The 27,415-nt window shown below is 46.3% G+C and overlaps 1 protein-coding gene across 1 annotated transcript; it reads left to right on the top strand.

The window, feature by feature from the left end:
* Positions 1–26,143, top strand: LOC110016686 (NACHT, LRR and PYD domains-containing protein 3-like). Its single transcript, XM_023949681.1, has 9 exons — positions 1–107; positions 1,022–1,164; positions 1,247–1,351; positions 4,771–4,849; positions 5,011–5,209; positions 20,745–22,557; positions 22,653–22,826; positions 23,661–23,752; positions 26,139–26,143. The coding sequence occupies exons 2-9, from the start codon at positions 1,076–1,078 to the stop codon at positions 26,141–26,143; spliced, it is 2,556 nt and encodes an 851-aa protein (XP_023805449.1). The 5' UTR covers positions 1–107; positions 1,022–1,075.
* Positions 26,144–27,415: the final 1,272 nt, after the last annotated feature.

The following is a 27,415-nucleotide window of genomic DNA, read 5'->3' as shown; positions in this document are numbered from 1 at the left end:
CAGAACTGATTTGAAACTAGAGTCGGTTGGACTTCAGGGACACAAAGCTGTTCAGAAAATCCAGAGGAAGAAGTCAAAGAAAGAACAGATGCATTTGTGTCAGACGGGTGAGTTGATGGAACATCTGGGATGGAAAGAATGTGGATGTTTGCATTTCAAAGGCTTTCAGAAGAAGTTCTTGAATGTTAGGACTCAGCTGGGAGCCTCTTAGTTGGAATCCTAAAGGATCCTGGCTGAGATCAGATTCCATTGATCCAACATTAGTTTGGAGTTCTGGATCATGAAGTGATGAAATGATTTGGAGGAGTTGAAAGGAGGATCAATCATCTGAGCTTCAGCTTTTTCAATCCCATTTGATCTGGTTGGGATTTTTCTGTCTTTGGTTCTTTTTTCATCTTTCAACCAAACAAAGAAACAAAGTGAAGATTTTCACCTCTGCAGGTGGAGACCATGAGCTCCTCTGAAAACAGACAGAGGCTTTTGGGATCTTCAAAAACTGACCTCTGCAGGGTGGAATAGGAAGTGCAGCTTGATGTTTGATCTTCATCAGATGAAACTACAGGCTCTCATGTGAGGAAGAACATCTGAACAGCTTTGATCCTTTTCTGCTGCTTTTGCTCTGATGTTGCTTCAATTCTGCTTCAATACGTTTGGATTTCAACTCCTTTCATGGATTTTCTTCAGACCTTCTCGACTGGATTCTGGACATGAAGGAAAACGGGTCAAAGGTCAAATGTCAGTGAGGAAACTCTGAGCTCATCCAGATGTTTAGTTTTAGTCCAGATAAACATCAGAAAAGACAAGTTGGTTCACATCCACAGAGTCCTGCAGGGATCAGAGTCCTGATGCTGCAGACAGAACGTCTCAGAACATTTGAATCATCATTTGACTGAAAGAAGAAAGACTTTTGCTGCAGCAAACACAGGATTGATGAAGCTGTTGAGGATTGAAAATGAAGCTCCAAAGCAGAAACTTGATCCTGATGTGCTGATGATGATGATGATGAGTGTTTCCTCTGCAGGTGAAGGAGGAAGGTGTGTGTGTGAGCTGATGTGGATCCAGAGAATCCAGCAGCATGGATCAGTGGGAGGAACCACAGGAGGGAGCCCCTCCCTCTAAAAAAAGGAGAGGTGGTAACCATGACAACCAAAGCAAAGCTCAGAGGTGAGATGAAGATCTCCAACTGTCCATGATCTTCTCCATGTCAGAGCTCAGGACTCACACCAGCAACCTTCATTCTTCACAGGAACCAACCTGGACCTGGATCTGGATCCAGTTGTGGATCCTTCAGGAGTGACAAGTCAAAGAATTATAATCCTAACTTCAAGGACATCCATTCAGGAGTGGAACAGTGAGTGTTTGTCAGAGTTTTTGGAGGCTGGATTCTAGTTCAGATGATCAACAGTTTTCAGATGAAGGACTTGAGGTCTGGTTCAGTTCTGGATCTCTCTGATCAGACTCACTTGGAGCATCATGTGTGTGATGAGATCTTTTCAGTTGAGTCTTCTGAGAGTCTCTGAGAGACATCAGAGATGTTGGAGAAGAAAACATGTTGACTGCTGACTCTGACTGACAGCAGCTCCAGTCTAATGAGAAGAATCACTGCAGACTCCTAGGATTCAGATTTTCATGCTTTCCAAACATCACATTGTTCTAGTTTGACTTTCTGCTCTCAGAATTTCTACATTTCTACATGGAGAATTGAAATCAACTTTCAGAGAACTCTACATGAACACAGTGTTCTGATGGGATTGGATTGTTGGAGAGAAACCCAAACAGTCACTTTAGCTCCAAATCCCAAATGTCAAGTATGATGTCATCATTCTCTGATGGTTTGAAGTCCTTCAGGTCACTGAGTAAACAGAATTCATTCCAAGTTAAATTAGTTCTCTGGGATTTTCCTCATCATTCCAGGGCTGACCCATACGGAAATGATATATATGAATCTTCTAAGATTTTTGTCTCTTTTATCTGAAACTAGTAAGTCAGCATAAGACAGTCAAACCACTTACTGTTACACTTTTTGATTTGATTTGAATTGCTTTATTTCAAGCATCAAATACAAATGCAAAAACAAATTAATGATTAAAGGAAAAAATACACACTATTCTTATTTTAATCAAATGAAAAATTGTAATGAAAAAAGGCTGAGATAAGATCGGGTGTGTATAAAAATGCTCCCAACCATATAGCCCATTCATTTTTGTAAATTGTAAATGTCCAATACTGTTTGGTATTTGTCACAACATAGCATTTTAGGACAAAGATGGAATGTTTGAAACACTGTAGCAAAATATTTTGCCATAATCCAGGCCAGCAGCTGCTTTTATTCTCTTCAGAACTATTTTGACTTCACAGACAGACATTTCCAGGCGCTTTAACAGTAGAAAGTTTGGAGTTAAATGGCAGACAGGGGTGGTGGTTCCCCTTTTGAAGGGGGTGCGTGGAATCCCACTCCTCGGTTTCCCTGGGAAAGACTATGCCAGGGTACTGGAGAGGAGAGTCCGTCCGATAGTCGAACCTCAGATCCATGAACAACAGTGCAGTTTTCGTCCTGGTCATGGAACAGTGACCAGGACGAGACCAGCTCTACACACTCTTTAGGTTGCTGGAGGGTTCGTGGGTGATTGCTCATCCAGTCCATATGTGCTTTGTGGATTTGGAGAAGGCATTCGACCGTCTCCCCCATGATATCCTATGGAGGGTGCTCTGGGAGTATGGGGTCCGGGGAGCCTCACTGAGGGCTGTCCGGTCTCTGTATGAGCGGAGGAAGAGCTTGGTTTGCATAGCCTGCAGTAAGTCAGACTTGTTTCTTGGTGCAAGTTGGACTCCGGCAGGGATGCCCTTTATCACGGGTTCTGTTCATAGTTTTTATGGACAGAATTTCTAGGCGCAGCCAGGGAACGGAGTGGGTCTGGTTCAGGGACCACAGGATTTCCTCTCTGCTCTTTGTTTTGCTCTTTTCCGGTTGGCTTCATCAAGTCTGGACCACCAGCGTGCATTGAGGCGGTTTGAGACAGAGTGTGAGGCGGCTGGGATGAGGGTCAGAGCTGCTAAATCTGAGGCCATGGTTCTCGACTGGAGAAAGGTATTTTGCCATCTCTCCGTGGGTGGAGTGTCCCTGCTCCAGGTGGAGGAGTTTAAATATCTTGGGCTCTTGTTCACGAGTGAGGGAAGATCGGAGCGTGAGATTGACAGGCGGATCGAGCAGCGTCAGCAGTTATGCAGTCACTGTTTCGGTCCGTTGTGGTGAGGAGACTTGAACCAAAAAGCAAAGCTCTCAATTTACCGGTCGATCTTCGTTCCAATACTCATCTATGGTCATGAGCTCTGGGTCATGACCAAAAGAACGAGGTCCAGAATACCAGCGGCTGAAATTAAAGCCAGCGGTTAAATGATGAAAAGCGGCTGTACATTTCATCATTGGCTAAGTTCAGCAGGGGACCAGAGAAAATTACAGTGTCTGACATCGACTCAGCAAGTTTTCCCACTGATTCTACGTTTACTTTGAGAACCTCTGATTGTCTCCCTCGGGCGTCATTACCGCTTGCATGAATCACTACTCGATGTAACCTGGACTTACTCTGAGCTAACATCCTAAGGTTTCCCTCTATGTCACCAACTCTGGGAGCTCCACGTGTCTAACTATAGAAGAGCCGATAACCAGTCTTGGGGGTTCAGCGGGTGTGTCGCTGAGGGGAGAGAACCTATTACTAACGTGGAGCTACAGGTGCTCTACGTTTTTGCTTTTAGCACTATGCTTCCTCCCCATTGGTACAAAGCCTCCCTGTGTATTTCACGGCTGCTGGGAAGGCGCTGGAGTGCTAACTGGGTTAGCCCTGGTAGCACAGCCTGTGTTACGAGTAACAACCTGGCTAGCCGGCTTAGCTTCCACTGAGCGGAGCCGCGCTTCTAACTGCTCTAGCCTGGCCTCCAAGTCTAACACAAGACTACACATAACACACCTACTACTGTCTTCACTAAAGGAGGCAGGATCCTCACTAAACATATGGCACATAGGACAGGAAAGAGGGGTAAAGTCAGAAGAAGTAGTAGACATTCTAAATGCTAAGCTAAGGCTGATGGTGTTTAGCAATGTGGAAGCGGTTTACTTTGCAAACTTAAAATAAAGAGGACAGCAAGGAGTTGATACAGTAGTGTATTCACCAATATACTATAAATGCTAAATCTGAATGTGAATATTAAACCAGATTACACTTAAGTTAAGTAGTAGCAATCGGGCTAATGCAAAACAAGAGCAAACAGACAGGCAACGATCAGGCACTAGATTATGCTCACCCTGAAATGACGTCACAGGTAGAAGTGATGACATGCATTCGTGTTTCATTTATGATCTGAGATGATCCAAATCCAAAAGAACTCTTCAAACACCATCATGAAAGAAACTAACTTATAATAAAACAAATGTGTTTCTATCAGGATCCATCAGACACTCACAACTAGATCTGGATCTGAACCCAGCTGTGTGTCCTTCAGGGGTGACCAATCAAATGATCTGTCAGGGTCATGACTTTCCTTAACAAAGAGCAGAACCACACAGGAAACGATTTTTTTTAGACTTCTACAGAAGGAGAAGCCTGTCTGTCACAGTGCAAACTGCGACAGAGGAGTTCTCCCTTCCCAGTGCATGCAGTCTGGTTTTATTGGTGGGTTGATAACATAAAAGTCGATTGATCTTGTAGATTCTACTGAGTGTTTGCAGGACACCAGTGGGTCCAGTAGGATCTGATTGATTCTGATTCTCCACAGACTGGACCAGCAGAGCTCAGAGACTCCCAGTGGTCCGTCTGTCCAGCAGCATCAAACACAGCTGGACTCCATCTTTCTGGTCTGTACATGAACAACAACTACTTTTCCATCATTCTGTCCACAGTCGTCTCCATGCTGCACTTTGGACACCAGTGGACTGTCAGTGTGTCCAACATGGAGCTGATGTTTGGCTCCATGACTTCACTCTGATTGGCTCATTCATCTGGAATTCTGTTGCAGCTGCTGGAGGACAACATTGTCACTTTTGTGAAGAAGGAGCTGAAGAAGATCCAGAAGCTTCTGAGTCACAGGGAAGATGAGGAGGAGCTGGAGGATGAAGATGAAGAGCAGAGGAGCAGCAGAGAGTCACTGATGAAGATCACAGTGAACTTCTTGAGGAGAATGAATCAGGAGGAGCTGGCTGATGCACTGCAGAGCAGTAAGAGGATTTCTCTGAAGGTTTCAGCTGCTGAGAAATGAAGATTCACTGATGTCTGAACACATGGAACCACAGGGATTCAAACCCTCATCATTCAGGGCTGCAGAGAGTTGATTTTTTCTTTCATTAATATGTTTATTTTCTGATTTTACATCTTACATAAGTAGATAGCATAACATAGAAACAGTTGAACATGAAATGAAAATACAACAGGTGAGCATCATTTAAAACGGGTACAATCAGCATCAGTCTGTCTGAGTCCTCGAGAGTCCTCAAAGAGAGTCCTGAGTCCTCAAAAATAAGAAACCACGGTAACGCGTTCTTTTACGGTACAGTACTTACAGATTACTTAAGTGGTATTTACATTGTACTTTTCAGGAGACATACTGGATACTTACATGGTACTTTTTTGTGTCTAATCTGTACTTACATGGTACCTAATGTGTATTTATGTAGTACTATTTGGTTCATACCTATGTGGTACATTCTGGGTAATTATAATATACTTACTGGTTATTTACATGTTGTGCAAAGGTGTCTTTTGTAGTACTTACCACATGTAACAACAAGGTAAGTACAACTACAGTACCTTGACCTTGAGGTCTGAACTCGTTGTATGTTTCATTATATTTACCATGAATTTACCACAGAAACTACCCCTTAAATACAATGAAACTGGACTGTAAAAGACAGTCAGCCCTATTTCCATTCAACTACATGGTACTTTCGATAGTAAATGCTGGGTATGTTCACTTAAACATTATTTGGTACTTACCCCTTAAGTACAATGAAACTGGACTGTAAAAGAAAGTCAGCCCTATATCCACTTAACTATATGGTACTTTCAGTAGTAAATGCTGGGTATGTTCACGTATTACCTTCCTGTACAGTGTATGTACACATTTGGTCTTCTGACCTTACCAAATGAGACAATGCTAACTTGTTGGTAATGGTAAAACAACTGCATTGTAAAAAAAAATATTGTGGCCTGATTACTTGTAACATGTGGCAAATATAAAGAGAAACAAGACAGCAGTGAAAACAACTATCTTTAATATGATACACTTCTGCACTGCAGCATACAAAGTATCATCACAATGAAATGTGTTTCAAGTTCTCAACAAAACAGTATAAAGGAGCATTCCAAAGAACAGATTTTTTTCATATTATTTATCTTTTCTTCCAGAGTTCTGTGTTGTTCCAGGAATGATTCGCACTCCTTTGCATGGCTCAAGGGTTTGTCACCCACCGTGAAAACAGGAAATGGCCCCAGATCCTCACCTTTTCCAGCCAAAGTCATTTCTGTAATAGTTGCAGTCAAATATGTTGTATTTTTGTCTATATTACAAGTGCGACATGTGAGGGTCGTGATTTGGTCCGTCGAAATTCCTTCAGTAGAGTTTGGTAACGGTGCAGGACTTTTTCGGGGTTTGTAACTACAAGAAAAATCACAACACAAGCTCAAATGAACATAAAGAGCATAATGACTTTTATGAAGTACAAAATATATTTTAGTGATTTAATAATTTCTCTAATGAGTTTGATAAAGTTCTGTGAATTCTTGATTACTTTGAGTGCATTTCTTGAAATCCATGAATTATCCTCATTTATAAACAAGATAGATAGGGAAAGTATCAAGTAATATTCAAGTGAACATACCCAGCATTTACTATCGAAAGTACCATGTAGTTCAGTGGAAATAGAGCTGACTTTCTTTTCTAATTATTTTAGGAATATGATTACATCATCCGCTTATAAACTAATTTTTGTGTTTATCCCTGAACCCAGATTTATGCCCCAATTTTTTCCAGACTTCTTTTGGCAATATCCAGAGGTTCAATTGCTAAAATAAATAGTAAGGGAGACAGAGGACAGCCTTGTCTGCATCATCTCCTGATGTTTTCTGGTTTTGAGATTATCCCACTTGTAGTTATTTCTGCGCAGGGATTATTATACAGTAGTCTCACCCAATTGCAGAATCCCTGTCCTAGGCCAAAGCGTAAAAGGAGTTCATAAAGAAAGGGCCATTCTATGCTACCAAAAAGCTTATTCAGCATCTAATGCCAAAAAAGGTGTGTCGGGGGCTTCTTTTTGTTTGTGTAATAAATTTAGAACCATCCTCACATTATGAAATCCCTATCTTCACACTATAAAGCCATTTTGGTCTTCATTAATGATACTTGGAAGATTTTTCTCCAATCATTTTGCCATTATTTTGCATTGTATCTTTAGATCAAAGTTTAATAGAATAATTGGTCGCCAGTTCTTCCGTCTATCAACAGGTTTTCCAGGTTTTGGAAGAAGTGTAATTAGGGCCCCCCTTAAAGTGAGTTGGAGTGTTACGGTCAGGTAGAGGAGAAAACCCAGGCGCAGGCAGAAACGACTCAAAACAGAAGAAAATCCTGAAGAAAGGTTTTAATGCCAGAGGAAACACAAGCTAGAAGGCTCATAGAACAGAATTTGCTCTGACACTGAGCACAGAACAAACACATCTTAAATAGGCAGACAATCAATCAATAGAGATGCAGAGACGCTAAGGCCGGCTACCAGATGGACGAGGGCGAGGTTGATCAGGATGGTCGCGATGGAAGAGAGAGATGAAGGATGGATCAATTATGTAACGACCAGGGATCCACTGACGATCCACTGGTCCGTATCCGTCCCAATTGACCAAGTACTGCAGGCCCGGACCCACCCGTCTGGAAGCGAGGAGGGACTTGACAGCATAAACCGGACCACCATCCACGATACGGGGGACAGGAGGAGAAGCTGGTGCGGGCTGCAGGGGAGAGCTCCTGGCAGGCTTAATCTTGCTCACGTGGCACATCGGGTGGATGCTCAGAGAGCGAGGCAGTTCCAGTTCCACAGCCACAGGATTGATGATTTTGGAGATGGTGTAGGGACCAATTGTTCCTGGTGGGGAAACAAAGGGGGTTAATACCCATAGGCAGCTTGGAATGGGGAGTATCCCGAAGAGTTTATTAGGGTGTTGTGGGAATACTCAGCCCATGGGAGCTGAGACGACCAAGTTCTGGGGTTCTTGCTGCACAAGGCTCGAAGTGTTCTCTCCAAATCCTGGTTGTACCGCTCTACCTGGCCGTTAGTCTGAGGATGGAAACCAGAACTCAGACTGACCTTGATCCCGAGGATGCAGCAAAACTCCTTCCAGCAGGCAGCAACAAATTGAGGCCCACGATCAGAGGTGATGTTCTGAGGAAGACCATGCAAGCGAAACAAATGCTGGGAAACTTGCACCGCTAGTTCTTTCGCGGATTTCCTCAGAGGAATGGCGTGCACCAGTTTGGAGAAACGGTCAATGAGGGTGAGTATGACTGTTTTACCTCTGGAGTTGGGTAGACCGGTGACAAAGTCCATGGCTACGTGGGACCAAGGTCTAGACAGCACAGGTAGTGGGTGAAGTAAACCAGCAGCGGGGTCCTTGGGATCTTGACTCTGGCACAAACAGGACAAGCAGCCACAAAAGCCCTAATGTCGGAGGAGATAGAGGGCCACCAAATACCCTGGGCCACAAGAAAGCCGGTCCTGGTCACTCCGGAATGACAAGCCAGTCTGGGAGAGTGCCCCCACTTTAACACCAAGGTGCGCAGGGAAGGAGGTACAAACAGGCATCCGTCTGGACAGCCAGCTGGTACAGTGGCAGGGTCAGAAACAGATGCCTTTACCTTCCGTTCCAGAGACCAGCGCGTGGTTCCCAGCACCAGGTAGGAAGGGAGGATAGTGGTGGTAACAACAGGCCACTCAGACTCCTCCTCCTGCTGGAACTGGCGTGAGAGAGCGTCAGGCTTGAGGTTCCTGCTTCCCGGACGGTATGACAGACAGAAATTGAACCTGTCAAAGAAGAGAGCCCACCTCGCTTGCAGAGGGTTAAGACGCTTGGCAGTCCTGATATACTTCAACGTCCTATGATCAGTCCAGACCAAAAACGGCTGCGCAGCCCCCTCCAACCAGTGATGCCACTCCTCCAAAGCCAGTTTTACTGCCAGGAGTGCTTTGGTCCCTATGTCGTAGTTTCTCTCTGCAGGAGTGAGCTTGCGGGAGAAATACGCGCAGGGATGAACCTTATTATTGGACGCTCTCTGTGACAACACAGCCCCCACCCCAGACTCAGATGCATCCACCTCCACGATGAATTGCTTGGAGGGATTAGGCTGAGTCAGAATAGGGGCTGTAGAGAAACGTCGCTTCAGCTCGGTGAACGCCTTGTCAGCACCCTCATCCCAGACAAAACGTACCTTATGGAGGGGTGCAGCAACACCGCTGAAGCCTCGGATGAAGCACCTATAAAGGTTGGCGAACCCGAGACAGCGCTGGAGTTGTTTCCGTCCAGAGGGAACAGGCCGCTCCAGAACGGCTTTGAACTTGGCGCTGTCGATCTGGACGCCTCCGGGGGAAACCCCATGACCAAGGAACCGAGTCTGCTTGGTGTGGAACTCGCACTTCTCTGCTTTACAGTAAAGCTGGTTCTCTAGTAGGCACTGGAGGACAGCTCTGACCTGCTGCACGTGGGTGTCAAGATCTGGAGAGAAGATCAGGATGTCATCAAGATAAACGAAGACGAACTTGTTTATCATGTCTTTCAGGACATCTTGAATCAAACACTGGAAGACCGCTGGAGCATTAGTGAGGCCGAAGGGCATAACCAAGTACTCGAAATGTCCGCTCGGAGTATTGAAGGCAGTCTTTCACTCATCCCCCTCCCGTATGCGGACCAGATGATATGCACTCCTGTGGTGCAGTCTAGAAAAAACGGAGGTCAAATAGCTCAATAGGTCAAATGCAGTCCGTAACAGAGGAAGGGGATAAATATTTCGCACCGTAATATTGTTCAAACCCCTGTAGTTGATGCAGGGTCACAGTCCTCCATCACGCTTTCCCACAAAAAAGAACCAAGCCCCGGCAGGAGAGGAGGAAGGTCGAATGATCCCGGCCTGTAGACTCTCCGGCCTGTAGACTCTCCTGCAGGTAATTGTCCATGGTTCCAAGATGGCGCTGCAGGAGCAGCAGCTAGTTACAGCAGCTCTCTCTTTTCTTCTCTTTTCTATTGTTTTTTGGCCCGCTCTACGGCTTTTCTTTTATGTGGTCAATGCCTTTTGCAAGTCTGCACATAAGGAGACCAATTTTATTATTTTTGCATTCTGTTTTTCATTGTTTTTTAACTTGTTTGGGAGTGTGTCGGCGGACCCCCTCAGCTTCGCACATGGCTCCATTGTTTATTCCAGGGATCAGCTGTTGGCTCTGCGCGGCCCTGCACCTCTCTACACCGAAAGACCTGAAGTTCCACCTGAAATTCGGAGGAAACGGAGAGGCTGCAGAGCAGGACGTAGGTTTCGGGAGAGGAGATGGAGGTACAAACCATACGTTCCATCCATCATTATGGGAAACGTCCGTTCCCTCTCCAACAAGATGGACGAGCTGACGGCGCTGACCCGGTTACAGCAGGAATACAGGGAGTGTAGCCTCATGTGTTTCACTGAGACGTGGCTGAATGAATCGACACCGGACTCCGTGGTCGCACTGGATGGATTCAAACTGGTTCGGGCGGACAGGAGTTTGAGAGACAGTGGTAAGAAGAGGGGAGGAGGACTGGCGGTGTTTATTAACGAGAGATGGTGCAACCCGGCGCACGTCTCTGTGAAGGAACAGTTTTGCTCCCGTGACATTGAGCTTCTCGCTGTGGGCATTCGGCCGTATTACACCCCGAGGGAGTTTTCGCATGTTATAATTTTTAACGTGTACATCCCTCCATCGGCCGATGCGGAGGCAGCCTGCGAGCGACTCCACGGAGCGGTGATGCGCATGCAGACCCCGCACCCGCAGGCGCTGCTTCTCATCAGCGGTGATTTCAACCATGCCTCGCTCTCCTCCATTCTCCCCACTTTCACTCAGTATGTAAAGTGCCACACTAGGGAGAACAAGACGCTGGACTTAATGTATGCTGACGTTAAGGACGCATATGACTCCAACCCCCTCCCCCCACTCGGCCGCTCTGATCACAACCTGGTGCATCTGGTTCCTGAATACAAACCCAGGGCAAAAAGAGAGCCACCCAAGAAGAAGAAGTCAGTGAGAGCGTGGACTGATGAGGCCAGGGAGAGACTGAGAGACTGTTTCCAGACCACGGACTGGGAGACACTCTGCAGCTCTCATGGAGATGACATCGACAGCCTGACCCACTGCATCCCTGACTACATCAGCTTCTGTGTGGAGAACACTGTACCAACTCGGAGGGTGCGGGGTTTCTCCAACAGCAAGCCCTGGGTGACCCCTGAGCTGAGAGCCCTACTGAAGGAGAAGAGGAGGGCCTTTATTTCGGGGGACAGAGAGGAGCAGAGGAGAGTTCAGCATGAACTCAAATACAAGATCAGACAGGCCAAGAACAGCTACAAGAGGAAGCTGGAGGAGCAGATGGAGAACAACAACGTTCGAGGTGTGTGGAGAGGTCTAAAGACCATCAGTGGTCACGGACAGAGAGCAGACACGGTGACATCTGATGAAGACCAGTGCTTGGCCAACGAGTTAAATCTGTTCTTCAACAGGTTTGACTCCAGCCCTCCCCCCTCCACTTCACACATCTCCAGCCCAGCAGCTAAACCAACCCCCACCCCCAATCACTCTCATCACTGTACACCAACCCCCATCCACAGCAGTACCATCTCTGCCCCACACCTCCACCCCCCTTTGCCTCACTTCTGATCAGGTGAGGAGAGAACTGAGGCGACTTAAGACCAGGAAAGCTGCAGGTCGAGACGGCATCGGACCCGGACTGCTCAGGGACTGTGCTGACCAGCTCTGTGAGGTGGTCACTTACATCTTTAACCTGAGCCTGAGTCTGGAGACGGTCCCAGTCCTGTGGAAGACCTCCTGTTTGGTTCCGGTTCCTAAGATGGCGCACGCTTAGGAACCAAACCACTACAGACCAGTAGCCCTGACCTCCCACCTGATGAAAACCATGGAGAGGCTCATCCTCAGCCACCTTCGCTCAGTGGTCAGCACCGCAACAGATCCGCTGCAGTTTGCCTACAGGCCGAACATCGGGGTGGATGACGCTGTCATCTACCTGCTGCACCGGGCGTTGACTCATCTGGAGGACGCTGGAACCGCTGTGAGGGTCATTTTCTTTGACTTCTCCAGCGCCTTCAACACCATCCGGCCAGCTCTGCTGAGAGAGAAGCTGGAAGGGGCTGGAGTGGACCGACGACTGACTGCATGGACGACCGACTACCTCACCAACAGACCACAGTATGTGAGGCTACACAACTGTGTGTCGGAGGTGGTGGTCTCCAGCACTGGTGCTCCTCAGGGGACGGTGCTCTCACCGTTCCTCTTCACCCTTTATACCTCGGACTTTACATACAACACCGGCAGTTGTCACCTCCAGAAGTTCTCTGACGACTCGGCCATTGTCGGCTGTGTGTCAGGGGGGAACGAGCTGGAGTACAGGTCAGTCATCAAGGACTTTGTGGACTGGTGTGAGCGTAATCACCTGTGCTTGAACACCAGTAAAACAAAGGAGATGGTGATTGATTTCCGGAGGAGAACACCACAATACACACCAGTGAGCATCCAGGGCTCGGACATTGAGGTAGTGGACAGTTTCAAGTACTTGGGTGTTCACCTCAACAAGAAACTTGACTGGACTCAAAACACAGATGCCCTGTATAAGAAGGGCCAAAGTCGCCTCCACCTTCTGAGGAGACTGAGGTCCTTTGGAGTGTGCAGGCCTCTCTTAAGGACTTTCTATGATTCTGTGGTAGCCTCTGTTATCCACTACGCCGTGGCCTGTTGGGGAGCAGGCAGCACAGACCGGGACAGGAAGAGACTGAACAAGCTGGTCAGGAGGGCCAGTTCTGTCCTGGGCTGCCCACTGGACTTTGTGGAGGAAGTGGGTGAAAGGAGGATGTTGACCAAGTTAACATCCATCATGGACAACACCTCTCACCCACTACATCAGACAGTGGAGGCACTGAACAGCTCTTTCAGTGGCAGATTGTTACACCCCCCATGCAGGAAGGAACGGTTCCGCAGGTCATTCCTCCCAACAGCTGTAAGACTGTACAATGCCACAGTTTAAATATGCATGTACAAACCGGTTCTCATACATCCATAGCTCATCTGTATATTCTGTGTCTTTACTTTATTTATTTAATTTTATTATTAGGCATAACATGTGTTATGTTGTAATAGTGTACATAATTTATTACTTACTTACTTTACTTTACTTTACTTTACTTATCTAATCTAATATCTAATCTAATAGCTTCCCGCTCAGGCGGAGACAGGGGGTAAATATGGCCTTTAGGCGGTTGAGTTCCTGGCAAAAGGTCAACAAGGGCGGTGGGGGGGAAGTGATTTAGCTCGAACTTTACAGAAAACAGTGCACAGATCATGGTAAACAGAGGGAACATTATTGCGATCAGGCGGGTCTGGAGACTGCTGTGCTGTAACAGGATTACGAAATGCAGCAGAATAGAGACAGTTAAGTAAACAAAAGGGACTCCATGACAAAACCCATCCAGGAGACCAGTCAATATGAGGGGTGTGTCTGCATAACCACGGAAAACTCAAAATTACCTGTGGCTTCGAAGACTCCACAACATACACAACATAAAAACTCATCCGTTCTGTGTGGTTTCCGGACACAGACACAGAGATGTTAATAGTACGACATGACCCTTTATGGATAACAGACCCATTTATGGCGTGAATGACTAATGACTTTTAAGGACCTTTTTTTTTTTCCGTTTCCGGGTTGCTGCGCGGACGCGTGTGTGGCTCGCTGCGGCTATACAGCTATCTTCATATGACTTAAAAAGCTGATTTTCTCCAAAAACGAGAGCTGACCATGGCCCCCAAGAAAAACACTGACTACGAAGACCTTAAAAAGTCTGTTGATGATCTCCAAGCTGCTTTGTATCCCTTTATGGAACAAGTGAATGCTAAGCTAACTCCGATCTCGAATCTAATGGAACACTTCCCAAGATTCCAAGCAACGAGAAAACCAGGTCGACATTCTGGAGAAAAGACTGGACGATGTGGAACAACAAGTAAGGATGAATAATGTCATTCTCACTGGAGTACCGATCCAACCTCAGGCAAAGCTAAATGCAGCTGGAGTTAGCATTGCTAATGCTAATAGCGCTACCAGTCCTGAAAAGGAGAGCGGTGCAGAGTCTCTGGAACATCAATTGGAATCATCTCTCACGTCTAAAGGGATTTCCCTGGATCTAAATACCATCGAGACCTGCCACCCGCTCCCCAGGATAAAGGAGATGGATAAACGAGCGATCTTCATAAGGTTTGTGAATCAAAAACACAAGCTAGCTCTGATGAAGCCAAGGTGGAATCTGAAAGGTTCTGCTGCTTATCTGAACGACCATCTGACCAGAAGGAATGCTGAAATCGCCAAACATGCCAGGCTCCTCAGAAAGCATAAGCAGATTGAGAACACTTGGGTTAAAGGCTGCAGGATTTACGTCAAACCATTCGGTCCACTGGACCGGTCCAAGGTTCTGGTTGTGAACACCATGAAAGACTTTGAGAAGTGTTTGGTCACGGTCGTCTGAAACAACATGGAGTAATAAATCAAAGAGCCAAATAATTTCAAGAAATATGACGCCTGGACGCAACACTTTCTCCATATGTCTGAAGTGACCTATTTAACAGCTAAGCTCTGACATGCATACAACTTGACCTCAACTCTTAGGCACCGCTGATATCAGCTGAAGAAGGATATGGACCTCCATCTAATGTCTGCAGACATAACATCGAAGAGAACTATAAACTCTGTTTAAAACCAGAAGAATGGCTGTTAATCAGCAGAAGAAGAAATGCCAACCTTGGTCATTCGACAAAATATAGACCCCTTCTTATTTTACTTCACAGCATTACTTTATCATAAAATAAATAAATAAATGAAAAAATAATAATAAAACAAATGATTAATTAATTATTGAAAATGGTTAAAATGATTTACTTTTACTGATATTACTTCACTTGCTCCAAAAAAATGTATAAATTGATTCATGATTTTCAAGATTCAAGATTCAAGAGGTTTTTATTGCCATATTCTGTGTAGCTACACAGAGTAGGAATTTGTTTCGGTGCAAATGTGCAACATAAAACAGAATAACAGTAAGCAACAAAATTTTTACACAATGGACAGAACAAAAAATATAAATAGAGTCAGTAATGCAAGGAGTATCAAAACAGTGCAAACTGAGAATGTTCAAGGTGCAGGTAGTGGGCTGGTGACTGACTGGACATTGACGTGAAATTTAGGGGGGGGGGGGTTACAGGGGATTTAAGAGTCTGACTGCAGAGGGAAAGAAACTGTTCTTGTGTCTGGAGGTTCTGGTCCTGATGGACCTTAGCCTCCTGCCTGAAGGGAGTAGTTTCAGTAGGGAATGTCCAGGGTGAGAAGGGTCGGCAGCTATCCGGCCTGCACGTCCCCGGGTTCTGGAGACATATAGTTCCTGGACAGATGGGAGGCTGCAGCCGATCACCTTCTCTGCTGAGCGCACAATACGCTGTAGCCTGTTAATGTCCCTGGTTGTGGCACTAGTGTACCACACGGTGATGGAGGAGGTGAGGATTGACTCAATGATGGCCGTGTAGAACTGCACCATCATTTGGGCCGGCAGCCGGGCTTTCTTCAACTGCCGCAGGATGTACATCCTCTGCTGGGCCTTTTTGAGGAGAGAGCAGATGGACGGCTCCCACTTGAGGTCCTGCGTGATGGTGGTGCCGAGGAAACAGACAGAGTCCACAATGGTGATGATAGAGTCTGTCAGGATGAGAGGGGATGAGGGGGCTGTGACTTTCTTGAAGTCCACTATCATCTCCACTGTCTTCTGAGTGTTCAGCTCCAGGTTGTTGATGCTGCACCACGAACCCAGCCGGTCCACCTCCCTCCTATAGGCAGACTCATCATCATTAGAGATGAGTCCGATGAGGGTGGTGTCATCTGCAAACTTGATCAGTTTGACAGAGTCATGGCTGGAGGTGCAGCAGTTAGTGTACAGGGAAAAGAGCAGAGGGGAAAGTACACAGCCCTGTGGAGTTCCTGTGCTGATGCATTGGGTGGTGGAGACATTCTTCCCCAGCCGCACACACTGCCTCCGGTCCATAAGGAAGTCACTAATCCACCTACAGGTGGAGTCAGGCACGTTGAGCTGGAGGAGCTTTTCCTGGAGCAGAGAGGGGAGGATGGTATTGAACGCAGAGCTGAAGTCCACGAACAGGATCCTAGCATAGGTTCCCGGGGAGTCCAGGTGCTGCAGGATGAAGTGGAGGGCCAGGTTGATAGCGTCGTCTACAGACCTATTGGCTCTGTAGGCGAACTGCAGAGGGTCCAGGAGGGGGGAGGTGAAGGATTTGAGGTGGGGGAGGACCAGACGCTCGAATGACTTCATGACTACAGACGTGAGTGCCACAGGCCTGTAGTCATTGAGGCCAGTTATGCGGGGCTTCTTGCGGACAGGGACGATGGTGGACAGTTTGAAGCAGGCCGGGACGTGGCAGGACTCCAGGGAGGTGTTGAAAATGTTTGTGAAGACCGCTGCCATTTCGCCTGCGCATTGTTTCAGGGTGGCAGGCGAGATGCCCTCCGGACCCGGAGCCTTCCGTGGGTTTTGCTTCCGGAAAAGCTTAAGCACCTCCTCTTCTGTCACTGAGAGGACAGTGGTGGGGGAGAGGTGGTCTGGGGGGGTCATACTGTCCTCAGTGATAGTGGTGGGGGAGGAAAGTGGCACCAGAGTTGTTGAGGAAACCTGTTCAGTGAGGGGGGAGGAGGAGGGTTGTGGGACCTCAAACCTGGCATAAAAGGTGTTAAGCCTCTCAGCCAGTTGTAGGTCGTCAGCAGCATGTTGGGCTCTGGGCTTGTAGTTCGTGATTTGCCTAAGCCCTCTCCAAACAGAGGTGACGTCGTTGACAGAGAATTGGTCTTCCAGGCGTTTATTGTACCGAGCTCTCGCCTGTTCCACCTCTTTAGAGAACTGGTACTTAGCAGCCTTATAGCTCTCTTTGTCTTCCGCTCTGTAGGCTGCTTCTTTTTTTTGCTAATGTAGCATAATTTTGCACATATTTTTAACTTTTGACACTTGATCAAATTTTGCTATGAAAATTCCTGAAATTCCTGCTATGTCTATTTTACTGATATAGTATTATTTTTTTAATCATATCAATGACATTTATAGGTAACATAATCTTCATACATTTGGATACTTCATTGCCATGTTGATTTCCAAAAGTTATTTTTTACAAAAAAATAATTTAAGTAATTCATCTTTGTCAGGTGCTTTATTGATATTGAAAGATTCTTAATTCTGTCTGATAAAAGTTTGGAACTGGATATTGATAAATCATGTTATAAAATGGTTACGGTAGAAAAGGGGTGGGATAATATAAGTTTGCTTCCTTCCACTCCCTTTCAAGCAATATTTATTGATATGTCTAATTATCCAAAGATTGATTAGTTATTGTACGAATGTATAACTGATGATTGTATTGTTTTTGTGTATTATTCCTATTTGATTGCTTGAAATAAGCCATTTAAAAAAAAAAAAGTAGCTTAGAGCAAAAGCCACCTTGCTCTGTTCAGACGGGAACTCGCTCGGGTTGAAATCGAAGTGAAGGCGACAGGAGGTGATGAACGCCCAGCAGTCCTCAAGCGTGCCATCAAACGGCTCCGGATGACCCAGTCGGGTTTGGCGAGGCGGGGAGGAGGGAACATGCTCCAGCCTGGAGAGACACTCATGGAGCTGTGGCATGCCGGACATGTATCCAACGAGCCAGGACAGACGGCTCATCGCTGGTAACAGAATCTCCCTCGGTGGAAGAACCTGGTACGTCCCTAATGTCAGACCTTCCTGCTGGGTTGGACATGGTCGGAGCGTAATGTTACGGTCAGGTAGAGGAGAAAACCCAGACGCAGGCAGGAACGACAACAGAAGAAAATCCTGAAGAAAGGCTTTAATGCCAGAGGAAACACAAGCTAGAAGGCTCATAGAACAGAATACGCTCCAACACTGAGCACAGAACAATCCCACCTTAAATAGGTGTGTTTGCTATTTCTTTTTTACATTGCTCACAGTTATCCTGTGCTGTCCTTCTCTCGGATCCCACGTATGAAGTTTTCTGCTTCCTTCGGTTTTCCAAACACGTTTGGTAACAGGTAACCAGAAGCTTGGCTGGAAACATCACGCCACGTCTTATTCCCATGTCGCACAATTGTCTTCTCACAGGGTCGAACTCTTTCTGCTCTCTTCCCTTGTAAGGGTTTATTATGGCCTTGGCTTGATTTTCCTTGTCCCGCTGACATAATCAGAGTTTTAGCAGGGTTACTGTAAAGCAGTGCTTCTCAAGTAATGGGAATGTGATGCCAAGGGGGGCACGCGCAGTAGGGGCAGTTTTATGCACAGGTAATACGGACAATTGTACGGGGGGAACATCAGAGTAGTTCAGGACATGTATGAGAGAAGTATGACGGTGGTGAGATGTGCTGTAGGTCAGACAGAGGAGTTCAAGGTGGAGGTGGGACTACACCAAGGATCAGCTTTGAGTCCTTTTTTGTTTGCTATGCTGATGGACAGGCTGACAGACGAGGTAAGACAGGAATCTCCCTGGACAATGATGTTTGCGGATGACATTGTAATTTGCAGTGAGAGTAGAGAGCAGGTGGAGGAACAGCTAGAGAGGTGGAGGTTTGCTCTGGAAAGAAGAGGTATGAAGGTCAGTCGTAGTAAGACAGAATACATGTGTCTGAACGAGAGGGATCAAGGTAGAAGCGTTAGGTTACAGGGGGCTGAGGTGAAGAAGGTGCAGGAGTTTAAGTACTTGGGGTCAACAGTTCAGTGTGATGGGGAGTGTGGAAAAGAGGTGAAGAGGCGAGTGCAGGCAGGTTGGAGCGGGTGGAGGAAAGTGTCAGGAGTGTTGTGTGACAGAAGAGTGTCAGCAAGACTCAAAGGAAAGGTGTACAAGACAGTGGTGAGACCAGCTCTGCTCTATGGGTTAGAGACGGTAGCAGTGAGACAGAGACAAGAGGCTGAGATGGAGGTAGCAGAGATGAAGATGTTGAGGTTCTCCTTAGGAGTGACCAGGTTAGACAGGATAAGGAACGAGTACATCAGAGGGAAGGCTCATGTTGCCTGTGTTAGCGACAAAGTCAGAGAAGCCAGACTGAGATGGTTTGGACATGTTCAGAGGAGGGATAGTGGATATATTGGTAGAAGGATGTTGGAGATGGAGCTGCCTGGCCGGAGGGCAAGAGGACGGCCAAAGATGAGATATATGGATGTCTTAACAGAGGACATGAAGTTGGCTAACGTTAGGGTAGAAGATGTTCATGATAGAGTGAGGTGGAAAAGGATGATTCGCTGTGGCGACCCCTGATGGGAAAAGCCGAAAGAGAAAGAAGACTGTAAAGCAGTGCTTCTCAAGTAATGGGAATGTGATGCCAAGGGGGGCACGCGCAGTAGGGGCAGTTTTATGCACAGGTAATACGGACAATTGTACGGGGGGAACATTTACCGGGGGACGGCGGTGACAATCTGGTCCACTATTGTTTCCTATTATCTGATCAATCACAGAGTTTGTAACAGCCTGAAACTGTGAATCCCCGTCCCTGCAGCTGCGCGTTCCCGTCTCCTGTCACACGCGGCTGCATGTGTGAGAAAGAGAGGGGAGGGGCAGGGGACTAAGGCTGCCAGGTGAAACGGGGCACGGGGAGCACTGCAAGCGCTGCCTGGATTACGCAACACCAGGATCATCTCGTGCCTTTAGATGACTCAGCTCATGCTAATAATGTCAATCTTTATGAACTATTATAGACATTTTGATGACGTGTCTTTATTTTCCATAAATTTATGTTTGTCTGCCTGTCGTTTAGTTGGTGTCAGTATTTGACATAATGCAAGTAAACAGCTGAACTTTATGAGATAATAAATAAACAATCATTCATTTAGAAAATAAATCAGTACAATGTTTTTTTTACCTATTTCTTCAGACTAAAAACGTTAAATATATTGGTGCTGTTAATGTTTCAGATCAATTTAGATTTGATATTATTTATTAATCGAATTCTTTTTCTCAGCATCAAATGGTTCAGTTGGTCAAAATGTTTCTAGCTTAAATAAGGACTGTCAGATTCTTTTTTTTTTATTTCAGGCACTTTAAGCTTCATTTCTGTTTTAGACTAGGACAGGGTTCCTGTGTGGAAAAATATAGTTAATATTTGTTGAAAGTGGAATTATATTGTTTTTTTCTTTTGTTATTGTTAGAAGGTTTTAGGGATACTTACACAATCTTTATAGATTCTTTTCTTTTTCCTAGGGGGGGGGGGGGCTGGAAAAAAATTATTGAGAAGCACTGCTGTAAAGGATAGTTTTTAAATAAGTTGTTTGCAGGAGTTTACCTTAAATTTGTGAAAGAGGGAGGTGAGCATCCACCTCACTAGGGTGATGCCATGCTGGAAGTCCCCCTGCAGAGAGTTGATTTATTGTTTGTTGTCTTCATTCAGGATCTCCTGCTGCAGTTTGTCAACATGAAGTCCAATCTGGTCTGAAGAAGAAGTTCCAGTGTTTGTTTGAGGGGATGGCCAAAGCAGGAAACCCAAACCTTCTGAATGAGATCTACACAGAGCTCTTCATCACAGAGGGAGGAAGAGGAGAGCTGAATGAAGAACATGAGATCAGACAGATTGAAGCAGCATCCAGGAAAGCAGACAGAGCAGAAACAAGAATCAGACAAGAAGAGCTCTTCCAACTCCCAGCTGGAAGACAAGAACCAATCAGAACTGTGATGACTAAGGGAGTGGCTGGCATCGGGAAAACAGTCTTAACACAGAAGTTCACTCTGGACTGGGCTGAAGGCAAAGCCCACCAGAACCTCCACTTCACATTTCCATTCACTTTCAGAGAGCTGAATGTGCTGAAAGAGGAGAAGTTCAGCTTGGTGGAACTTGTTCATCACTTCGTCCCTGAAACCAAAGAAGCAGGAATCTGCAGCTTTGAAGACTTCCAGGTCCTCTTCATCTTTGATGGTCTGGATGAGAGTCGACTTCCTCTGGACTTCCACAAGACTCAGATCCTAAATGACCCTAGAAAGTCTACCTCAGTGGCTGATCTGCTGACAAACCTCATCAGGGGGAACCTGCTTCCCTCTGCTCACCTCTGGATAACCACACGACCTGCAGCAGCCAATCAGATCCCTGCTGAGTGTGTTGACATGGTGACAGAGGTCAGAGGGTTCAATGATCCACAGAAGGAGGAGTACTTCAGGAAGAGGTTCAGAGATGAAGAGCAGGCCAGCAGGATCATCTCCCACATCCAGAGATCCAGAAGCCTCCACATCATGTGCCACATCCCAGTCTTCTGCTGGATCACTGCTACAGTTCTGGAGGATCTGCTGAAGAGCAGAGAGGTAGGAGAGCTGCCCAAGAGCCTGACTGAGATGTACATCCACTTCCTGGTAGTTCAGGCCAAAGTCAAGAAGGTCAAGTATGATGGAGGAACTGAGACAGATCCTCACTGGAGTCCAGAGAGCAGGAAGATGATGGAGTCTCTGGGAAAACTGGCTTTTGAGCAGCTGCAGAAAGGAAACCTGATCTTCTATGAATCCGACCTGAAAGAGTGTGACATTGATATCAGAGCAGCCTCAGTGTACTCAGGAGTGTTCACACAGATCTTTAGAGAGGAGAGAGGCCAGTACCAGGACAAGGTCTTCTGCTTCATCCATCTGAGTGTTCAGGAGTTTCTGGCTGCTCTTCATGTCCACCTGACCTTCGTCACCTCTGGATTCAACCTCATGGAGGAAGAACAACAGAAAACATCTTGGTTTTTAAAACTATTTATCAAAACCAGGGGTACTTCTTTTCAGGACTTCTACCAGAGTGCTGTGAAGAAGGCCTTACAGAGTCCAAACGGACACCTGGACTTGTTCCTCCGCTTCCTCCTGGGTCTTTCACTGCAGACCAATCAGAATCTCCTACGAGGTCTTCTGACTCAGACAGGAAGTAGCTCACAGAACAATCAGGAAACAGTCCAGTTCATCAAGGAGAAGATCAGTGAGGATCTGTCTGCAGAGAAAAGCATCAACCTTTTCCACTGTCTGAATGAACTGAATGATGGTTCTCTAGTGGAGGAGATCCAACAGTTCCTGAGGTCAGGACGTCTCTCCACAGAGAAACTGTCTCCTGCTCAGTGGTCTGCTCTGGTCTTCATCTTACTGTCATCAGAAGAAGATCTGGAAGAGTTTAACCTGCAGAAATACTCTGCTTCAGAGGAGGCTCTTCTGAGGCTGCTGCCAGTGATCAAAGCCTCCAACAAAGCTCTGTAAGAACTCTCAGGAAAATCACCTTCAGTAAACAAATTAATCTGACTGAAAAACAAAAGTTTCAATAACTGCTGTCTGTCTTTGTTTTCTTCAGACTGAGAGGCTGTAATCTGTCAGATAGAAGCTGCACAGCTCTGTCGTCAGTTCTCAGCTCTCAGTCCTCCAGACTCAGAGATCTGAACCTGAGTAACAACAACCTGCAGGATTCAGGAGTGAAGCTTCTGTCAGCTGGACTAGAGAGTCCAGACTGTAAACTGGAGAGTCTCAGGTCAGGTTTCATTCAAATGTTGATTCTCTACAACAAGTTCTTTCTGTTTTTCTCATTCAGTGCAGAGGAAACAACAGAGGAGTGTTGCATAGAAGCAGAATGAAAACAACAGTCTGCTTGAGTTAAAAATTCTATTTTTCCATATATGAGGGTTACAAAGGTTATCCTGTTTTTTCCGCCAGACTAAACAGGAGAACTTAAGTCTATCTAGGTGTTCGTATCTAGGAGAAGTTCATGTTCTCTGTGTTCTTTGAAAGAAAACATGAATCAGTCACAGAACTGCAGATTTAGTTGGACAGTTCAAGTGGAAACATTGATGCTGTTACAGCTGTTTAAATCTGCTTTCTAACTGAAGATTCCCAATTCAAGCCAGAATGATCTGTTGACTTTGATTTTCAGCCCTTGTTGTGTGTGTGACCTTCAGACACTCAGATATTGAATTCTCTGTCATTTGTCTCCCATCAAATGTGCAGTTAACTATCTGAAATAGTTCAGCAGCAGTCCTGGTTATGAGTTTTTCAGGGTCAATCTGGTAATCCATGTTCTTTTAAAAAAATCTGGAGTCATTGTCTATCTCTCTTTAACACAGAGGAGAATTTTCTGTGCTAAATGTTTTTAACAGTGTTCTGTCTAATTTAGCTTTGTATTTAGAAAATTCTTCAATGTCTCTTTTACAAGTTTTTATGAATCATCAAGAGAAATTGCTAAACAGGGAAAAATGTAATCTGTAATTCATTCTGTCATCAGGGCGGTTCCCATCTTACTGAATGTACCAAGTTCCTGGACCTCCAGCTGCATCACTGCTCCTGAACACACTTTTCTGTCTGATTGCAGGTTGAGAAACTGCAGTTTGTCAAAGATCAGATGTAAAGTTCTGGTCTCAGCTCTGAAGAAAAACCCATCTAATCTGAAAGAACTGGACCTGAGCCACAACAACAACATGCAGGATTCAGGATTTCTTCATCTGTGTGGATTTCTGGAGAGTCCAGACTGCAGACTGCAGACTCTGAGGTCAGACTCCATGTTTCAGTTGTGTTCAGATCAATATGATGACAAAGTTGTGTTTACCCACCGTGAGCAGAAATGTCCAGATTCCCTACCCCTTCCCTGGTGGGGGGTACGGGGCCCTTGGCAACGGCGGCCGTGTCCCCTGGGTGCCGGTTTCCTGGGCCCGGCGGTGCTCTCTCCGCGTGCGGGGGGGGGGGGGGTTCACATTACACCTGAGTCGGGGGTGTCCGTGTCCCTGGGGGTCTGGTTCTGGTCCTTGCCCCTGAGCGCTGGGCCCTGCCAAATTTCCAACTGCGGCCAAGCCTGGTCGGGCCATGTTTACAACACCCCTTGTGGGCCCCCCCTTTTCCCCGGGGTGCTCCCCTCCTGGGCGGGGGCGGCTGGCCCCTGCCTTGCTCCTCCCTGGACCAACCGTGGGCCAGGTGGGTGGCTGCCCGGAGTGCGGAGCAGGTCTCCCTTGGGGGGTCCTGGCTCGTACCTGGGGTTGGGGCGGGGGGATGCCCAGAACTCCTGGGTGGTGATGGGGTGCTCGTCTGGGGTGGTGGGCACCCTTTTCGGGGCGGGGGGGATGCTGGTTGGGCTGGGGCGGCGCTCTCTTTCCCCCCATGCCTCACTGCTCTCTGGCTCTGGGGGCCTCGGCGGTCCTGCTGGCCCTGGCCTGGGTGGCGGATGTGGTCGCCCGGGGGGCGGTTGTTCCCTGCCTGCTGCCGTGTGGCGTTGGGGGGCTCCGGCTGCCGCTGCTGTTGCGGCGGGGGTCTGGGTGTGGGGGTGGCTGAGCGCTCCTCCTCCTTCTTTTCACATTCCACCATCCATTTTAGAAGAACATAAACACTCACCTGAGCACAGGTGTTAGCTCACCTTTGCACTAATAGTTTGCATGATTTAATGACTGAAATATTTCACACTAGTTGGTTTTAAGGCATAAGTATGCGTGTGTGAACACTATCTGTTTTGTGTACATGTTGGCATGTGGACATTTTTGTAGCTAGTAGGTGTGTTGATAACATTTGAGTGTGTGTGTGGACAGGCCCCGCCCTTTTTGTACTACATTTTAACCTTACCGTAATGATAATCAACCAGTAAACTTGCTGCTCTATGCTGCGTCATGGTCTTATCCCCCCTCCTATTATCACCCTCCTACCCCCCCTCTCTTTTTTCCTTCTTTCCTTTTCCGTCCGGTCCAACACCAAAGATTTTTAAACATGATTGAAATTAATAAAGTTTGGCCTCAATTACAAAAGGGGTTTATTCATACATACCTTTGGTTTGTCTGAAGATTAATAACCCCTGTTGTTAAAATAAAATATGTCCAACACAAGAGGCCCTCAGTTCTCATCTGCCTGCCCAGCTGTTGGACAGGACAAGTTAAAAAAAAAATAAGAAAAAAAAGAAATGTCCAGATTCTGATCTGCAGCAACATCTTCCTGCAGCTGCTTGTTCCAAAGCTGTCTGCTGACATTTGTGCTCCACAAAGTTCTGCTTGCAGCCATCAGCTCTTCTTTGTGTCTTTGCTCCAACAGACTCCTTTAAAACAAGTGCAGAAGAAGCAGCCGTGCACGCTCACATGCACTCTGAGTCCTGCTGCTGTGTTTCAGCAGATGCAGCTGAGAGTCCAGCGGCTGATGTTTGTGAGCAGACAGTGACAGAGTCATGCTGCAACTGGATGCTGCTCTGACAGACACATCCTCCACAAACATCCTCACCTTTTCATCCACAAACATCATCACATCATCCATCAAAGCTCCCAGCAGCTTCTGACTCTTCATTCAGAGCTGAAGGCATGGATCAGGGATCAATGTCCAACATTTGCTGCTGACTCTTCTTCATCACTTCCTTCTTCTCTCTGCTTTGATCTGTTGGAGCTGAAAGTCTCTGCTTGAAGGGCTGCAGCAGAGAAGAACTGGAAGATCATCTCCTGAAAACTAGGATGAAGACTTTCCAGCATTATCTGCTGAAATTCTCCCATGATTCAGTGCTGTTTGGAGAAGAGCTGAGCAGAAAGAGGAAGTGGACTTTTTCTGCTGTTGCTGCAGAAACATCAGTTGGTTTGGATGCAGCCACAGGCTGATGTTTGACTTTCACACATCTGGACTTCTTTCCTGAAGCAGCTGCATGTTGTCCTGAATGTTCCTGAATGTTCTTCTTCTCTGCTTCTGCTGGAGTCTTCTGATCTGCTGCTGTTGCTTCAATCTTTGGACTTTTTCTAAACTTTCTGATCTTCTTCAGCTCTGAACTCTTTAGAAGAAGTGAAGGATGAAAAACATGAACTTTGTCTTTAAACTCAACTCTTTGTTCTGGATTCAGGTTAGAGAACTGCAGGTTGTCAAAGACCAGCTGTGCTCTTCTGGTCTCAGCTCTGAAGTCCAACCCGTCTCACCTGACAGAACTAGACCTGCTGTTCAACAACCTTCAGTCTTCAGATGTTCAGCAGCTCCAGGATCTGGTGGAGAGTCCAAACTCCAAACTGCAGACTCTGAGGTCAGTAGAGGGTTGGAGTCAGTCCAGCTGCTTCCAGATGTTTGGTCCTAAAGTTAGTCTGAGAGCAAAGATGCAGAGTTTCCTGTGAAGCTGCAGCTTCTCAGTGAAGCTCTGAGGAGAATGATGACAGGCTTCAGGACAACAGTCAGCCAATCAGAGCAGCAGAAGCTCCAACAGGTGAAGATGACAGGAAGCTGCTGCTCTGAACAGGACTGAAGCTCCTGCTGCTCTTTCTGCTTCTGTGCTGCATCACTGACTGACAGACCAGGATCAGGAGACACTCCATCTATGTCTCTCTGCTTTTTCTTTGCAGGTGGGAGGGGGTGGGCTGGTGAGTCTGATGTTCCTCCTGGAGGAGCAGAGAGGAGCAGCAGCAGCTGGTCTGCAGAGATGTTGTGACTGGACGGTGTTCCTGGGAGGTGGAGAGCAGAGTGATGGAGGAATCAGAGAAAGTGGAGATGAGTGTCAGAGCTGCAGCATGAACTGATCTGAGATCAGCTCCACTGTCTCTCTCAGCATCAAGTGGACAGTTATTGTGCTGCAGCTCCCCCGGTGGATTGATGGAGAACTGCACTTCCTCTTCTTATTCTAACTTGGAGTGTTGATCTGAAACATGGGTTGGATTCAGATGTTCAGCAGCTCCAGGATCTGGAGAAAAACAGACCTGCAGACAAACAGATTCTTTTCTAGATCATCACTTTCTTCTTTGATCTACATTTGATGAACAGATGTGAGTTTGGGATGGACCAATCAAGGATTGAGGGAATCCTTGATTAAACAGAATATTTCTGGATTAGATAGATTCATTCATGGGTCAGAGGAAAACTGGTAGTCAGGCGTTGGATCATGGTACTCTCTCTGGGTCTCTGAAATAGGGAAATACATTTGAACCAGAACTCATGATACCTAGATTTATATCCTAAATACAAAATAACATTTTTCAGTTCAGTTTGAAGTTGAAGTTTGATCATTTTATGTAAATAAACACTGATATGAATTTGTAACAAGCCAACTGTTAAATAACTGGTAAACTAACCTGGATCGAGTTAGTTTACATTTTAAACGTGTCATTAAAAATGTGTCGTCTTGATTCAAACTAAACC

Source organism: Oryzias latipes, chromosome 2 (assembly GCF_002234675.1).
Source record: "Oryzias latipes chromosome 2, ASM223467v1".
NCBI lineage: Eukaryota > Metazoa > Chordata > Actinopteri > Beloniformes > Adrianichthyidae > Oryzias > Oryzias latipes.
Note: the sequence above shows the minus strand (reverse complement) of the source record. Positions and strands in the feature narration are given on the sequence as shown.